We start from the raw sequence: 13,325 nt of genomic DNA, 5'->3' as shown, positions 1-13,325 counted from the left end.
AACAACTCTAATAAAAAGATGACAACATCAAAAAATCAAGTAACGCCAATCTTAAGGCTTTTGTTAAAGGAGTAACTTGGTATTTTGACTTTTAATCAGATTTTTTTTTTTCATGTATTGACAGGGTAGAATGTAGCTACGGTATTCTGAGGATGAGCAGCATCTGACATGCTGAAGAGTCGTTGAGCCAGGGCTGCTGTTCAGCCCTGTACAACTCATCAAGAGATTGTGCCCTGATGTGACTCATTCATACTGGTGTACTGTACCGCGTGCACATGATGTTTCATTAATTCCACATACAGAAACCTTTTTTTTTTTTTTTTTACCTTTGTGACTTTTTGCAGTTAAAAAAATACCAGACTAAACTTCAAAATGTCAAGGCATCCCTTTAAGAGCAAACATGGGTTATTTAAAAAGTCACAAATTGACTGAAAAAAGAAAGCAAAATATTATAAGAAATTAAACACGTATGTGTATGTACAGGGAAAAGGGAAGGAAGCAAACACACTGTACATTTGTATTCTTAACTTCCAGACCTGAATAAAATACAAACTGCTTATGATTTCAAATGTCAGAAAAAGAAAACTGATTCAAAAACTGCCACGAGTGATAAATGCTAATAACAAGGTTCATCCCTTCCTTTTTCTTTTTCAATCATTTGAAACCAATCAAATGATATTTTATTCAGATGTGGTAAGTTTATGAAGGAAATGCAGGCACAACATGTTTTTCTTCTTATTAGGCTGGTCCAGTCGTCACACATGTATTACAGCGACTAAGTTAGCCAGGTTATGCTAACCTAATGGTGAACAGAGCCATAGATATTTGTTAACAGATAGAAAGTTGTAGCGTGCGCCCCTCCTCCCATGCACGTATTACAACCCTGAAGAGAATAAGTGGATTAGAAAATGGATGAATGGATGTTTTCCCAGTTTTTGCGTGTTCTTTTGCCCAGCTTTTGTTGAACCTGGCTCTGGGTTGCATGTCACAGATAAGATTTACAACTGTATTCACCTGTAGCGCTGCTACTGACGGAAGGAGAACAGACGAGGAGAGTTTCTCAATCAAAATCACAAAAACCTGATGCATCACAGACAAGAGCTCTATGGACTTCACTTGGATGAGCACAGTGTTTAAATTGCTCAACAGGATGAATTAATTAGGTCGTCAGGTTTGAAGGGAACACCGGTCTGAAATGCTCACTGATCTGATTTTTTTTTACATATGGCGTCCAAATATATTTATAACCTTGTTCAAAAGTAGGCTACGATGTTAAAACAGGGTAAGAAATGATGGGTGTGCTGCTATATTAAACTGCATGTATCACAGTGAGACTTGTGGATCGATGCCTTATTACAAAGACTTCAGAGCTCCGACGCTGAGTTATGTACAGTGTGTTCTTCTACCCAGAACCCATCTGGGCGCTATCTCAGTGTAAAGCACACTGCATCTCTGTGTACAGTAAATAATGAATATGGCTTTCTACAGTTTTTCATGCAGCCTGTATCATCCATGGCTCGGACACTCCCGGACTCCTTCCTTTATACACACACCAGGCTTCACTCATCCGCTCATACATCCAGGCTCAGGCTGTGTAGCAGTATCAATATATCCATTATGTATGCAGAGGTCACAGTTTTCTATTATCTTTCCTGCCCTCTCTGAGACTGGAGGCAGTGATACATATGTGGAGAGCACACCATCTAAGACAGACAGAAGGCCTTTGCCAGAATAAAAAAAGCTGTGGCTGACTGGCTATCTTGAAGTCACGTACGGCACTGACTGGATGTTTGTGCATTTGCATACAAAGGGAAAGCTGGATAAGCCACTTTGCCAGAAGCTAAGCGTGAAGGGGATATGTTTACATCAGGGTTAGAGGAGAAAAAGGAGCCTTGCCAAGACGGCCCTCCTTTGGAGGAGGGTGGCTTTCTCCTGCATAAGGGTAAGAGGATCTTACAGCCTCTGAATCGATATGTGACACGCTGCCTGACGACCTCTAGATGGTCTGTTTTCAGGAAACCTTGTTGTCAAGGTCTTCCTGCACGGGTCCTTTAAGCTGACCTTGACTTTTTTTGCCCCCTATTTTATCCACATTAACTTTGTCTAAGATGGGTTTTCTCATCTTTCCCATGCATTTGTGATCTCACAGTGATTTTAAGTCAACTGTCCTACTTGTGAAGGATTGACCTAGATCGACATCAGGTACACTCTGGTATAAATCTGAGATAAAAGAGTTGGTATTTCCACTTGAGAGGCTGCGTTTGGTTGGTTGTATACACCAAGATCATCCGGAGCGGCTAAAACACTTGAAACCTGACTGGTTTCTTCAAACCAGGACAGAGGCAGCTTTTTAAGGCAGTAGATAAAGGTTGGAAAACGCTGCTCTCAGCTAGGATGTGGATGAAAATTTAAGAGTTGTAATATGTTGCCTCAGAACGTTGCTGTTAATAATGGCTGTGATAAACAGGGCTGGTTCAGGAAACAACAGCCCTGCATTAAGAGTGTTTGTCGTGGATCCTGTGTTAATAGTGTCATATGTGCCTGTGCACTGGGCACACTGAAAGTATGTTTACTCAGGGTCTGTCTGTTTGAATAAGTGGAGGAATTTCTACACTATACTGCAGTCTAAAAGGCAACATCGTCTAATTTCTAAATTGTTAATAAATGCGTCACTCCCCAATCCCTTTTTCCTGTTTTCTCTCTATCTTCACCACCCTTTTTCTCCTAGTCCTCATCCTCAAGAACAAAAATATTGATGATGATTCAGTCCCTTGCACGAGTGCTTCCTCCCTATCCTCCTCTTCCCTGAAACACGTCTGTTAGCCTCAACACACAATCCACCTCGTAAACCAGAAAAGTTGCACTTCATTTAAAAGACTCTTGTTTTAGCCTCACTCTCCCGCCATCCCTCTCCTCCCGTTCCTTGACATGCACAGTTACTCTTCTCTCTTCCCCTCCATTATGCCTCCCACTCCTCCTTTTCCTCAACAAGGACAACTGCTCTTTGTTTCAGTCTCTTGTGTGAGTCGGACCCTCCCATCCTCCCTCTCCACGTCTCTGTAGAGCAGGGATTTCTGGGCCTTCAGGCGGCACGCCAGCGACATGAAGATAGAGTCGACGTTCTGACTCTCCCTCGGGTCCTTGGCCGACGTCTCAAACAGCAGCATGTTGTGGGCGTCGGCGAACTTCAACGCCATGTTGGAGGGCACCTGGGAAAGCACAAAGGTTTGGCTGTAAACCCTAATTCAACCTGGGAAGATAAATAAAGTATTGCACTGTGTTGTGGCCCTTGCTTGAGTACACTCACCTGTATTTGGTCAACAAGGTCGCACTTGTTTCCCACCAGGACTCGAGGTACTGATGCTGAGACCCGATGGCCATTACACTCCTGGAACACAACACAATCTAACTTTAATAACTATGGCCATGTTCACATGATATGTGACCATAAATATAAGCAGCTGGGAGGACGCCAGTCTCTTAGTTGCAATTACAAGGACTTTATGACAGCTACAACAGGTCCCACTCGGTGATAAGAACTGTCTGTGCCAAAATGGCTGTATAGCCCTCACTCCCAACAGCTCAATATAAATAAAATCCAATACTAACACTCATAGAATTGATTGAGCCAATTGAAAAGGAGCTATAAAACCTGCAGTGTGTTTATATCTGCACTGCACACCATGAAATATCTGTCATGATCAAGAAAGAAAAAAGAAAAAAACTCACTACAGTAAAGCAGTGGGGGTAATTATTTGGAAGTTAAGGTCATGATGGGCTATAAATCATAAAAAAAATCGCATTCTCTACGTTCTGCTTAGATGGCATAAATTCAGCATTAGTCTCCCATAATTTTCCCTTCTAGAACAACTAGTTATATGACCTCTGCAACCAGTACAACTTGCATTTGTGCTACAGTTCACAGTGTCGATGCATCACAGGCCGTGCCTTGTTGGCAAACTGCGCTTTCACTGATCTACTGCATGCCCTGCTGCCTGTACTGCTGTTCTCTTTGTTAATACAAAGGAGGGACAGTCATGACACCAAACATGTGAGAGGTTTTGTGTTGGATTCAACACCATAGGTAGAAAAATCTTGAATAAAGGTGAGGCCATTTGTTTTAAACATAGCTGCCTTGAACAGCCAGTGACCAGTCTCAGAACCCTTCGGCTGTTGTCCGCCTCTGGAGGCAGCGGTTTCAGGGCTTCTGGTATAGCCGCCGGATATCCTCATAATGGACATCCGTGCCAAGGCTTCCTCTTCCGTGCTTTGGTCATTGTTTACTGTCCAAACAATAATATTACTACTCATTCTGCAAGTAGTCCAACCGTTATTACTGCAGAGTATTTTCTCTTCAGACATACTGACTTATCATAGCAGGACAAGCACAGGTTTAACTAATAACATTTAGGACGACTCATTTCCACTGAAGCATCCCAGGAAGCCGCAGTAAGCCACATGCATAATACCAGAAGCCTGAAAGTGGCAAAACTAAATCGAATGCAGCTGTTAAATGTTATTAATTAGACCTGTGTGAAGGAGCTCTGCTACTGCTGCAGCTGCTATTACTTTCACCACGACCACTGCTGTCACTATAACTGCTAATTGAGCTATCAGTACAATTCCTACTAATAATACTACTATACTATTAGTACTGTACTATTAGTACTGTGATGCAGCTTAACTATCACAAGGAGCAGTAGAGGTGATGGCAGAAAAAGTGGAAGCTGTAATAGTAGTAGTAGTATTTTTGCACACATCAGAGAGATTTTTCCTACATACATGACTACACAACAAACAAATTTTCTAAGTGACCAGCTGGGGCTTTGTTGACGTGCTCACAGCTGTGGTTAGAATTGTCACGGCTTTAGCATTCAGAGATGCAAACCGCGCTTTGCGATGGAAACATCACAGCGTCAACCCACAGCTAATAAATAGTCTTGGGGAAGACCCAGTGGGAACACTTGAAACCGGTGCTGATGATCATGGTGCCATGTACTCATTCAGTACATTAAGAATGTGCGCTCCTTTCAACACTTAGTTGTTTTGCAATGTGTTGAACCAGTTACCAACCTCTATCCATGTCTGCAGGTTGCGGAAGGAAGTCATCTTGGTGACATCATACACAAAGACCACCGCGTGGACATTGCGGTAGTAATGTTCCACCATGGATTTACGAAAGCGCTCCTGGCCTGCTGTGTCCCATACCTGCACCTGTGGAGACAAACATGATAAACCCGTGTTTTAATATGACTGAGGGAAAGTACATGTCTACATGTAGGAAGATTTGGATGTCAGAGAAATAACAGCATCCGGAGAAACAGAATCCAGGAATCCAAGCTTATTATGGATAAAATGTTTTATTAATCTCAGTAAATTAGAAACAACTAGAAACATGAATCTGGATACAATGAGTTGTATAAGCTTATAAGGGCTTACAAGAACCAGAACATGGCCCTGTACCATGTCAACAGGAATGAGTGCTAAGATACTCCTGGCTACAGGGTCTCAAGAGAGCACTGCTCTATTAGTACGATGGGCTTTTCTGCTTAATAATTAACAAAGGCCTCATACAGGTCTACTCTGTGCTGTATACAGATTTTGATGTATACCAAAATCAAATGTCATGACACAGGCCCAATTGTGGAATTCAAATTAAGATAAAAAAAAAAAAACATTCATATGTTGTAGGGATATTCTAGGAATTCTACATTCAGCGGTGTGTCTCTATGATCCTCTTGCTCTTCCATGACTACATGTTGCTACTTGTCACTTTGATCGTGGAGGTGACACTACTCTACAGGCCATACAGGCTACAATATGCACTATGTAGCATTAAGCCTTCATAGTAAATAGTTTCAAGAATATTATAGATCCAAGATGAAAGTGACAGAAGGGCAGAAGTGAGAGAAAAAGGCGTTATGCTACTATCAGTCTGCTACTTTAACACCACAGACAGCACCACAGATTTATCAATACACAGCACAGCGAGGCTGCTGGCATTTCAGAGTCGTGGTTGCGGCCCAAAATTATAACTTGCACAAACCTCAGTCGGTTAAATGATCAGTGAGTCAGCCAGACTAGGCTAACATATTCAACTAAACAACCCCTCCGCCCCTGCACTCTCTGCTACGAGAGGATGGAGAGGGGGTGATAGCATTTTGGTCATTTTGCCAACAACGGAGATGGCATCCCCCCTCAAATTACTTACTGTCCTCTGCACATGAGGAGTACTGATATTGATTTCACCTAAAAATAAAATTCAGTCTTGTCAGAATGCAGAGTAGAAATTATTTATGGCTCGTGCGAGGTCACATATACTGTACAGTATACTGTGCTCAAATAATCAGCATGCTCAAAGTCTCCATAGCCTGTGTAATCAATAACAGTGTGTATATCAACATGGCGGTCTTCCGACACTCAGGCCAGGCCCGCAGTGAAAAAGGACCAGTCAGTTATCTGCTATTACCATTTGAAAGGACGAGCCCAGCTGTTCAGCATCAGAGGTTCAATACTGCGTTTAATGGTGCTCGTAATATCAAAGCCTCGTCTTTTTGAATACTGTGTATCCCATCATTTAAAACCAAGCTGAGCAAATTGATAAGGCACAAAACAGAGTTCATACAAATAAGGCTTATAATAATAAGGCTGTCAATATACTTTATATAGCTCTCATCAGTGCAGATGTCTTTTTAAACCTACGTCTGAATCCATCTTCATTCTGTTATTTAGAACTGTGACAATTTGAAAATGTGCTTTTCAAAACCAACCCAAATACTTGGAAAAGTCTTTATGCAGGCCCAAGCATAAAGACTTAATCCAAAGTGCTCTATAGTTTCTTTGCCTTCGTCTCTCTTTAAATGTATGGATGATAGGCTGTGTATCATTTAAGGTGTCAGTATCACCTGAAGCAATCTGGAAAAAAATGATTTTTTGCATGCATTCTTAATGCATGTAGCTTCCTGTGGAAAAAAAACTCAATGCAATGCAAACAGTTTGCACTACTATAACTGCACGGCTTCATTCAGTGACATTATTAACGTATGGCTCTGTGAGTTTTCTAACGTATTCCTCCTCTGAGAATCTATAGGCTACAGATATTATCATCAGGAAAAGCCTCTTCTAGCCCATTTAAATCCAAAACTGTGAACATAGCCTCCTCTGGAGCAGGTTGGTGAGTAGTCTACTATTTTTAGACCTCTGCTGCTTCTAACATTTGTTGTTACTAATCCCTATGCTATGTGTATTCACCTGCCAGAGGACTGGAGAGGAAAAGAAGTCGCCTATACCTGAATCTATGTCGTAGTTAGTCTGAGGCTTAAGTAATTTTTATGTTCATCAAGTTAGATAAACCCTGAGTGAAGGTTTGCCATGGAGTTGCTTTATAACCTCTTTGAAAGCTCTACCGCACCATTGAAGTAGCCTCGTTTTTGCTCCAACAATGAAGGAGTCCACTGTAGAGGCAATGAAATCACCATCTGGATAGCACACATAAATACACAAGAGCTCGGCTTCCTGTCTCAGCTCTAGATGATCTGGAGCCGGCTGGATCTGAAACATCTGCCTGCTGTAAACCTTCAGTTCTCACAATAAAACCCCAAGTGTTGACCAGTCAAATTATATGACACAAGAGCAAATAAAATCAATCTTTTACGCAAGAGTCTTGAGTCTAAATACATACAGTGCTCCACCTTTGATTTTAAGTCAAGCTTGTGTGTTCATCACATCCACATCCAATGTAAAAAGTCAGGAGGTCACCAAAACATAGGACTCATCCTCTGGAGATCATACATATCCACACAAATATGACTAGACGTCATCAGGCAGAACGAGCAATACCCGCTTCTCTGGTTGCATGCCAAAACAACAAATTTTCAATAATAGAATAAATAAGGAGCATAAAGAGCAGGAAGGTGAAGACAATACCTGCACATACAGCAGCTACAACACCAGAGTTAAATACTTGAACAGGCTTAATTTAGATAACAAAATCTTTACTTATTTCCCAATCTTCCCCATTGTCAACATGATCTAACCAGCTTTGAAGGCAGCAGCAAAGTAGAAAAGAAAACAGAGAGTTCTAGATTGCCTGTATAGCTGCATGAATTAAATGTACATGTGATACATACTCACACTGCTGATCATACTGTGTGCGTACAGCATGCGTTTTGGTGAGGAGTTCGATGATTCAGGCACGCTGACCTAACAGGTGTAGTGTGTGGTGTGTTTGTGAGTCAGCATTAGGGGGCATCTGGAGGTTGCAGACAGGCTGTTCTCCTGAGACAGAAAGGGGGGAAGGGAGCCCACACATGCACGCGTATGTGTGATATAGAGGTTGCACGCACACTTACAGGCCAAGTGAGGAGGGGGCAGGTATGTACGCCACGCAAGAGAGTGAGAAATCTCAATAACAAGCCTAATATTTAGTCACAGGACAGGCTGACGAATGAGTGAAGATGTGAGTAACCGTTCAATATACCAACTAAAATCTTGACAGATAGTATTTGTCATGATGCTTCAACTCGCCTGTTATCATGCTGTTGCACTGAAATTGATTTTGCTACATCTGCCAGTATGCATTGCTACTGAGTCATTAAACATTAATTCAGTAATTACCAGGACACCATTACAGTATTATGGTCTACATTTCTACTGCTGGTGGTTGGTTTTACTTGTGTAGAATTTGTTGTGACTGTTGTCGCACTATGATGCACTACATTCAAACAACAAATGGCTGATATTCTTCATGGGTTTAAGATAGGAAATTGTAGGCAAACTGGAACAATTTAATGCACTGTAGGTTCTTTGTGAGCTTTCCTCTTCAGCAGTAGCTACACCTTACATTTTAATTCTGAAGATGAATGTATTAACGATGCTCGAGCTGGACAGGGGCCCTAAAACGCAACTGGAATCAGCTGCAACTATCTTAGTATTTTACTTCTTGATCAATTATCTTCTCGATTAGTTGATTGTTTAGGCCAAAAGAAGTCTGAAAATAGTGAAAACTGCCTTGAACAGTCTAAACCCAAATATATTCAGTTCATCATCATGAAACACAAAGAAAAGCAGCAGGTCCTCACAAGGGATAAATTATCTAAAAACTACGAATGAGATGAGTTGTTTATCAAAATTGTTGCGGCTTAGTTTGTGTTGATGGATTAATCAATGAATCGACTGATCTTTTCACCTCTACCCAGGATTATAGACATTTATTGTTTCAGGGCGCTTAGTTGTCATCAGGGACACTAACATTTGAAGCAGCATCCATGTAAGTTGGATTTAATTGTTTTCTGATGAACAAATGACTAAATACAGGTTGAAGCCTAAGGTTTGCCTGTACCAGCTGAGATTTCACTAACATTAAGAAAATACTAAATACTAAAACACACATTGTCAAAATATATCCATTTCTCCATAGAAATATGTCCCCCAAATACCCATCCACCACACAAATGAGTTTTATTGTGAGGTTTTCTTCCTTTAAGCTACAAGGACACACAAAACCTGTGTTGTCAAAACATGCTATATTTGTTCAACATGTAAAATGTCAGTTTAAGTTTAAAAACATCTTAAGGGAAAGTGAAATGTGGTTTTTGTTCAGATAAAATGAAAGAATAGGCCCTGTGTGATGCACTGGCAGACTTTGAGCTGCAGCTGATCAACAAAAAGAAGAGAGGGGGAGGAGGGAGTGAAGAAACACCACTAATCAACATCCAGCCTCCTTCCTGCTTTTACCTTGATAGTCTCTCCTTCAATCTCCACCGCCTTCTCCCTGAAATCCACGCCGATGGTGGCCTCGGTCTTGTCGGGGAAGCTCCCGCCGGTGAAGCGGAAGGTGAGGCAGGTCTTCCCCACGTTGGAGTCCCCGATGACGATGATCTTAAAGATCCGCGTCTGGATGCTCAGCTCCAGGGAGGAGGTGCTCAGATCCACGGAGGATGTGAGGCTCTGGGCGGCATCGTTGCTGCTGCTGGCTCGGCTCCGGCTGGCTCTCTGTAAATCCATGGACGATGTCAGGATGGTGACATTGTCGTCCGCTCGGTTCCTTCGTGCGATCCCTTTACCACCTCCTCCGCCACCGCCGCCCGGAGCTCGGGTCTCCTCCTCCGGGGAATCGTTGGTCATTATGCCGGAGGAGGTGATGCGCAAATCGGTGTGCGTGTGTGCAGAGGAGAGGGGGTGGACGGATGGATGGATGAGGGAAGGGAGGGGAGAGGAGGAGGAAGGAAGGAGGGGACCAGCAATGCAACAATACAGCCGGTGCTCTCTGTCAGCAGCTGAGTGTGGCCTTAAAGGGAGAAGTATTGTACACACAACACAGGAAAAGAGTCAGATTTATTGTTCCTACTGGAAAAGACATGTAGTGATGTGCTAAATAAATACAACCAGACAATTACTCAAAATTATTCCAAATCATTATTTTATTAAGACCAGATGATAATGATGCCGTTAGGGACAACAAATTACCTTTAGAAATTAAAGTATTATAGTGATACAATGGGAGAGCCAAGGCAAATGTAATATAACGTGCTCTAAGATGACTATAAACTCACCAGTGACTCACACAGATATATACACCTGTACAGAAATATACAGAGCACTTTTATATTTATACCATGAAAGCCCATTAAGTATAACAAGGTCACTATATGAGCACAGGATCATATTGTACTGTATAGTCCACTAAATTTAAAGTAGTAGTTACTTTCAGATTGAGATTTGACATGAGAAAACATATGATAAGTTTATTAAACACAATGATTTGTTGAAGATTCAAACAGAATCTTTCTGGCTTGTGGCTCATGTCACATCTCAGATGTCTGTGCAGCTGCAGCAAAGAATGATTTCTTCACCAGACTTGTCCGATGGTTTTATTTAAACAGTCAAATCTAATAAACACAAAGCTTAAAAAGCAGAATCCTTGTTCCACTGTTGCATCCTGCTGTTCCATACAGCACTGTTATAGTGATGCCAGATGATTAAAATACAACATAAAAACTTACATGACACCATAAAGACACTAATCAGTCACAGACAAAATGACTGCAGTATAGGATTACTCTATTATTTGTATCATGTTAACACAGACGGTAGGTCACCCATCCATCCCTTCTCCCTCTTCTTATTATTAGCATCTTTACTGTTTGTTTCATTTGCAGAATATAAGTTTAATATAAGTTTATATTCTCCATAGAACATATACTATGGGCCAAATTGATGCATCAGTTGTTCTGGACTCATGTTCCTGAAACCTTTAAAATCACCTGCCAGTAGAAGATTCTGTTTCCAGACAACATACTAAATAACACTTCATCCAAACACTGCGTATCTAAATATAATGCTGAATGGTGATTAAATGATGTGATTGGAGCCATCAGTGGGCGTTTGAGCAGAGAGGGAAAGTGAAACAGATTTTCTCACTCTATCTAGTCACGTGATCTGTTCAGCATCTCATATTGTCACATTCCACAAACCAACAAGGCCGTAACGCCACGGGATTGTAATGTCGCTACATTCCAGGCCTCATTGGTTTGTCTGTCCAGGTACACAGAACACCAGAAATACCAGGAATTCCCATACAAATCAACATTCATGCAAAATGAATGAACTGAATGAAGCTATGTAAAGGTGATGCTCAATACACTCCTTAAGGTCAATGGGAAATGCACAATGCTGGTGTTTATATACTGACAGCAGCCACAGCTCATTGTTTCCCAACATGATTTGTTATTGTTCACTCTTATTTTTTCACACCAAGCAGGTTTCGTGATGCTGAAACAATACCATGTCACCTACCTGGCTACAGAGGCAGGTGCTGACCAGAGCTATACGAGGACGAACGGCGTGAGGCGTAGTCTTACACGTTACAGGGCAGCACTGAATAGCCTTTTTGCCGATCCCATGAATGAGGAACTCATTAATGTCTGCCGCTCAACGACAGCTGTAAACATCACTCACACAAACAAGCTACATGCTAACATGCTAACAATGACAACTTCACTGATGTTTAGCAGGCACAATGTTTACTGTGTTCAGCTTTTTAGATAAGCATGTTAGCGCACCAACATTTGCAATAAACACAAAGTACAGCTAAGGCTGATCAGCATGTCATTAGTTTTGCAGGGATTTGGTCATTGACCATTATATTGGAAATCGCCAATATATCCAATCTATCCATAGCTGTCAAGAAGCAAAGCAAGAATGTCAACCTCATGATACTCCATATACCTATGAAGGAAGGAGGACCATAAATATATCTACAAAATTCCATGGCAATCAAACATTTAGTTGAGATAATTCAGTCTGGACCAAAGAACCACCAACTCTTACATTTTGATCATCGGTCAAAATTAACACGTGAAATCAAAAGTCTTTTTCATGCTTGAAAAGCTGTTTTTGTATAAAATAAAATGCAAGAAAGAAAGGAAAGCAGTGTCACTCACCACATGAACTCCAGCCGGGCGAAGCGCTGTCATGTGTCTGAGCTGCTTTGCTTTCATTTTGATGAACAGCGGCAGAAAATAAACAAAACCCGAAATGCACACACACACTTGTGCACACATACAGAATGCACTTGTACACACACACACACACACACACACACACACACACTCCCTGTCTGTTGATATTAGACTGAAATGCAGACAGAAATACCAAACACTTGTCCTGTTTCCCCTCTCTAAGTCTCTAAATCAATGTGTCTCTTACACACACACACACATACAGTAACACAGTCAGACACATATACACAGGCGCACACTCACTGTGTTTAACAATCCCTCACACACAGACACAATCTCTTCCTCACAGACGTACACTCTGTCTCTCAAAGAGACACACATAATCTCTTTCTCACACACACACACACACACACACACTCGCGCTGCGTCGAACAATCCCAGCGCTTGTGTCTGACAAAGCTCCCTTCTTCCTCAGTCAAAGGCCTGGTTGTCTGGAAGCAAGTCTCAGTGGGACATTCACATTCTGGTGAACACAAACCAACAGTGAAATATAGCATGCATTTACATATACAGTAGCCACACACATTTAGATGCATGCATAACAGTGTCCTGGTTTCACACCTTCATCTGTGGTTGTGGTACTCATCATCGTCCTTTGACTAGAACTCATTGGAAATGTTTGTTTTTTTTTAATTTGGGATCTCCTCAGCTGGTGTACGCCACCTGATCAACTGAGCAGTCAGCAGCTGCCAATCAAGCTTCAAGAGGAGTCTGAATGGTAAACGTAAAAAAAGTTAATATATGTGGCAATCAATGTGCTGTAGGCCGTCCATGGATTAAAAAAAAAAAAAACTCTCTTGTATT

General features: G+C 41.6%; 1 protein-coding gene across 1 annotated transcript; it reads right to left on the bottom strand.

Moving 5' to 3' along the window:
- Nucleotides 1-2,957: 2,957 nt before the first annotated feature.
- Nucleotides 2,958-12,561, bottom strand: rab33a (RAB33A, member RAS oncogene family). The gene is made up of 5 exons (XM_041944551.1): nt 12,444-12,561; nt 9,736-10,288; nt 5,074-5,214; nt 3,308-3,388; nt 2,958-3,209 (listed from the first exon to the last, which is right to left on the bottom strand). The coding sequence occupies exons 1-5, from the start codon at nt 12,446-12,448 to the stop codon at nt 2,985-2,987; spliced, it is 1,005 nt and encodes a 334-aa protein (XP_041800485.1). The 5' UTR covers nt 12,449-12,561; the 3' UTR covers nt 2,958-2,984.
- Nucleotides 12,562-13,325: the final 764 nt, after the last annotated feature.

This window comes from Chelmon rostratus, chromosome 9, assembly GCF_017976325.1.
Source record: "Chelmon rostratus isolate fCheRos1 chromosome 9, fCheRos1.pri, whole genome shotgun sequence".
Classification (NCBI taxonomy): domain Eukaryota; kingdom Metazoa; phylum Chordata; class Actinopteri; order Chaetodontiformes; family Chaetodontidae; genus Chelmon; species Chelmon rostratus.
This window is presented reverse-complemented; position numbering and strand designations above follow the sequence as displayed.